Genomic DNA, 4,664 nt, shown 5'->3' with positions numbered 1-4,664 from the left:
TATATGTGTGCGCGTGTGTATATGTGCGTGCGTGTGTATATGTGCGTGTGTATATGTGCGTGCATGTGTGTGCGTGCGTGTGCGTTTGTGTGTGTGTGTGTTTTAATTCCGCTTGTTTTAAATAAAAATAGCCAGGCAGATGAGATGAACGACGGAACCAGCCTTTCTTGCGCTACAACACACTATACACCCTCTGTACCCACATCCAGGGGGTGTGTTCAGTTACCATGGAGATAGCTAGCGCTTGCCAAGCCAGCCGTTCTTTATCAACGTTTTCAAATCGAGTGCTTGCCTGATTGCTTAAGCCACTTGGCGAGAGCTTTCCAAGAAACCTGACAACTGAACACGCACCCAGTATCAAGGTCCATGGGAGAGGAAGGGGTGAGCAATGAATTTCCACAAAATGCGGGCAAAGGGTTCAAACGGCATGACAATAAATTGATGGATCACAGCACAAGGAGGGTAATTGTAGCAGAAGGGTGAGAACCGCGGGCTTTCAGTGCCCATGATGCAGTGTGTGGGCGCCATATTGGTTGGCAAGCAAAACGAGGCCAAATAATCGGCGTAACCTTCCGTTTCCAGCAAGTCAGAATAACAAGATGAACGTGCTGCATTGTTAGAGCGACTGGTGCCATCGTTGCCGGTGAAGTGAATACAACCAGCATGGTGGTGCGCACGGCATTATGGGATAATTCTGCAAACCCTCCGGAGGGTCTCGGCAGGAGGAGTGAAGCTCTTTCAGGGAAGTGGGAGAACCCTGGAGGTGAATGAGGACAGCCGAGTTTAAACCCTTTCGGGAAGAGCTGAAGGCGGTTCACCATGAAGTCAGGGTTTCCGGGTCGTGATTGAGGACGAGGGGGGAGTTTTTTCTCCGGGATGATTAAACTCCAGCTCCGTGTCTCCAGGCAGCAGCACTCGTGGAAGAGGAGACGAGGAGGTATCGTCCTACGAAGAACTACCTCAGCTACTTGACCTCTGTTGATTACATGGCTTTCCAGGTGAGCGGCGATTTCTTTTCACGGAGTTTTACCTGCCTCGAGCCTCGCCTTATCGCCTGTGGTGGCCATTACAGTGGGAAACTATGCTTCACATGCTGTGTACACCCTGTCTTGTGCGTGGGTCAGACCGAGGTTATGAGGGTGGAGTTCGAGCGAGTCGCCGCGAGACAGCCCATGGATCTTCTGAGCATGAAACGGTGAGATTTTCCATCCACGCGACACTCGATTGGTGGCATTTCCTAAACTCTGCTCGGAAACAGACGCCGAATTAAACCTGGTGGTGGTAACTGTGCTTGTGCTTTCATGACTGAGTGTTTTCCGGTGACCAAGTGTCTCCTGATCAATTGTTTTACGGTCCGTTTAATGATCTACACGTGACTTACGGAGTAACAGAATCCGCCCCAGAATGCTCGGCGTGCACGCACAGAAACCTCCACAAACGGCGGTGTTCGGGGAACCATGAAGTGTATTGTGTGTCTCATGAGGATTGTTGCGTAAAATGGCTTCCGAAACTTCTAAAAGAAGCCGAAAATACTTGGAGAAGTACCTAAGAGAAAGGGCTGTGTCCCTGCACAACCAGAGACTTGGAGGACTTTCTCAGCTCGCCGAACGGGAACCTGCTCGTACTGCAAACTCTCAACCATCTCAGCCATGTGGGTCGGTGGAAGTGGAGTGGACGAGCAAGTGCTGCACAAACCCTCGGCAGATCACTACCACTGGATGGACTTTCAACCTCGTGGGAATGTCTCATGTGAACGCTACAGGCTTGTTGATTTAGTTAATGGATGTCGGTAATTGGAAAGATGATGCTGTGCGTCATTACCAAGTAACGGGAACCACCTCTTCGGTCACGGACATCTTCGCGACGTGAAAATACACAAAGCTTGTGTGTCTGATTTGGGTTATTCTGAACACTGATGGGAAGGACACATCTGGGGCTTGTTGTACAGGGTAAGTTTTAAATAATATTTACCACAAATGATGTTGGAAGTGTGGGGGTGCACGAGCAGGAACGAATCACTGAAAAGCCACACACAGCACATGCGTGAAACTCCTCGTTGGCATTCGTTCGTCATTTTGAAAGTCCTGCATTATTGTACCTGTTGATTGTCTTCGAGCCATGCCACCTATTAATCCAATTGCTGCGAGCCTGACATTGCCTTTTGTCGTCCTGTATCCATCCCATACCCCTAGTTACGAGCTCCCGCAGCCGCCACCGGGGCAGCGGCTTGATGTGGCTGCCTGGTTAGAATCTGTCTCCAATGCCTCTGCGCAGCTAGAGCATCAAGCAGCACGCATCGACAACCTGGAACTGCTCGCAGCACATGGGCCTGCTGCCTGGCGGGCTGGGAATGCGTGCGTACCATGCACGCCATGCTCGGCAGGGCACTGACATGGAATCTTTTCAGTTTCCTTAAGTAAAATGAGGTTTCGATCTCACTCACACCAATAGCCTTGATATAATCGAAGTCGATGGAAGTTTTAGATGTTGGGATAGATTTCAATTTGTTTTGCTAAAGTACCTTGTATTTCCTTTATTTTTCCAGATTCATGGTCAGAATGATAGAACATTCACAGAAAACTCTTCTTAAGCTACGGTAAGTCTCCCGTATGCCTGGTGTTGGCTTAATAGCTGGGGTGGTGGGCTTGGGGTCCTTGGATCCTGAGTTCAAATTCCGCTCGGCTGTTGAATTAATAACAGGTGGGGTTGACTCTGCCTGTCATCCTTCCGAGGTCGGCAAAATGAGTACCAGCCTGCTGGTGTCCTGTGTCGGAGTGGCGACCCGTCCAGGATTGTGTCCAGTAGCCAAGGAGACTGCTTAGGCAGCACTAATGCTCTGCACAGAGTTCGGTCCCAATGGATGGATGGAAGTCTCCCATCTCGTCGCAACCTCTCACCTTCTTGTTTTGTCCGTCTCATCTCCCTCCATTTTGTTTGTAGCGATTGGCTGGCTAAATGCCCCCTGTCGGTCTCTCTCAGGAAAGCGATACAAGATCTGAACTTTGAGCGCAAGACGGAGCAGCTTGCCACCGGTGCCAAGTTGCAACAGTTGGAGGAAACGTGGGTCGCTGATATTGCTTTTGTATCCTCATGGATAGACACTTGGGATCTGGTATCTGGGAGGATAACTTTACCGTTGTCAATTTGTTTGATTGACCTTGTGAGACACCTCCCACCTGAACTGCATTTTTTTATTATTATTATTATGACTCTACATTGCAGTTCCTTTATGTGATATCACGGTGTATATATAGCAATCTCACACTCGAATCAATTTGAATTCTTTCCCATCTCCCCCACCACAGTAACTGTAATATTTGCGTAAGTCACGATTGTGACCATTATTACTACAGCTATACCAAGTTGGGGCTGGCAGAATGGCCTTGAGGTATGCACACTCACCTTTAAGCTGGTAGAATCCCGACCCAGCTCGAAGTTGTCATCCCTGTTTTTCACTGGCAGGATGATTCATCGATGTGTGCGCCGTCCCTCGGATGGACGTTAAACTTGGCATCCCCATCTGCCGGCATTAGATGTTAAGGATCCCACGGTTTCCTTTGTGACGAGTAGGCGAGCTATCGCTGGCACCATAAACAAATTCCAAATTCCTGACCGAACTACTGCTGGGACGGCAATGGCAAACTACCTTGCCAAGAAACTGCTTTGGCACCACCGACACTGTAACAGACAGAGTATGATACATAGGAATCGGAATACCAAGCTATTCCACCTGGTTATGTGAGCATTCACAATCTGTGGATACCTGTTTTGATGGCATACGTCCTGATCTGCCTCCTCCGAATGGTTCGTCTTTGTCTCCTCCAGCTGGGTTACTCTGGTGAGCAAGAATTATGAGTTGGAGACCGTCATCGCACGACTGGAAACTGAACTTGCTGCCCAGCGCTCAGAAAAGCAAAACTCTTCACCTTGATTGGTTAACCCTCATGAGAGCTGCTTCTTCTTCTTCTCTACAATATTGTTACGATGAGATCTTCACACCTGGATGGCATGCTCTGTGTCACCGATAATTAAATGGATGTCTGTAACTGCCCGTTGAGTAACTTGCGACCGGACTGGACCAAAAACTTCCGCTTGGGCACTGACTTGGTCCCTCTGTCTCTGTCAACATATTGGTCGAGGCTCATGCAAGGTTCCTGTCTTTTTTTTTTTTGAGAAAAATGTGCAGAATGGTTAATCAACGAATATTAATTAATTAATTCAGCAACCGGGGGATTTTGTGATAGCAGTAATTATTTTTTTAATACTAAATGTCACGTTTGGTCAAAATATAAGGATGTACTTGAGACAACAATGTTTGTCATGTTTGCCCCTAACTTGGCCATTTTCATTAAAAGTTGCCCACAGATGCAAGTGAGCAAAAAGTGTCAACGAATGAACAATTCATTCATTCTGCAGCTTGGTTACCTTCCTCATTCCTTCCCATGACAATGAAGATGCTCACCCAGCAAACCCACACCTTATCAACTCTCCTTACCCAGTGTTCTGTAGTCCTGAGCCAGCAGAATGGGGGCAGAGGTGGTGAACTGGCCTTTGAGCTGTCCATTTTGGGTTTGATTCCCAAGCAGACTACACAAAGTATCATTCTGGCACGGTGTTGCACCATTCCACCACATGCAGCTCCAACGTACAGTTTGAAGTCTCAA

At 48.2% G+C, this 4,664-nt stretch overlaps 1 protein-coding gene across 1 annotated transcript in view; it reads left to right on the top strand.

The window, feature by feature from the left end:
• The window catches only part of BCAS2 (BCAS2 pre-mRNA processing factor), an 8,998-nt gene extending 4,609 nt beyond the window's left edge, over window positions 1-4,389 (top strand). The window contains exons 2-7 of the mRNA XM_085856022.1: window positions 906-998; window positions 1,125-1,195; window positions 2,193-2,354; window positions 2,546-2,596; window positions 2,980-3,060; window positions 3,826-4,389. Of these exons, the coding sequence (XP_085712148.1) occupies window positions 906-998; window positions 1,125-1,195; window positions 2,193-2,354; window positions 2,546-2,596; window positions 2,980-3,060; window positions 3,826-3,931 (564 nt within the window). The 3' untranslated portion in view covers window positions 3,932-4,389. The remainder of the gene's footprint in view (window positions 1-905; window positions 999-1,124; window positions 1,196-2,192; window positions 2,355-2,545; window positions 2,597-2,979; window positions 3,061-3,825) is intronic.
• Window positions 4,390-4,664: the final 275 nt, after the last annotated feature.

The sequence above is a fragment of the Eptatretus burgeri genome, chromosome 15 (genome assembly GCF_056783735.1).
Source record: "Eptatretus burgeri isolate ZD-2024b chromosome 15, Ebu_testis_v1, whole genome shotgun sequence".
Classification (NCBI taxonomy): Eukaryota; Metazoa; Chordata; class Myxini; order Myxiniformes; family Myxinidae; genus Eptatretus; species Eptatretus burgeri.
The sequence above is the reverse complement of the archived record's forward strand: the minus strand, read 5'-3'. Positions and strand labels throughout refer to the sequence as shown.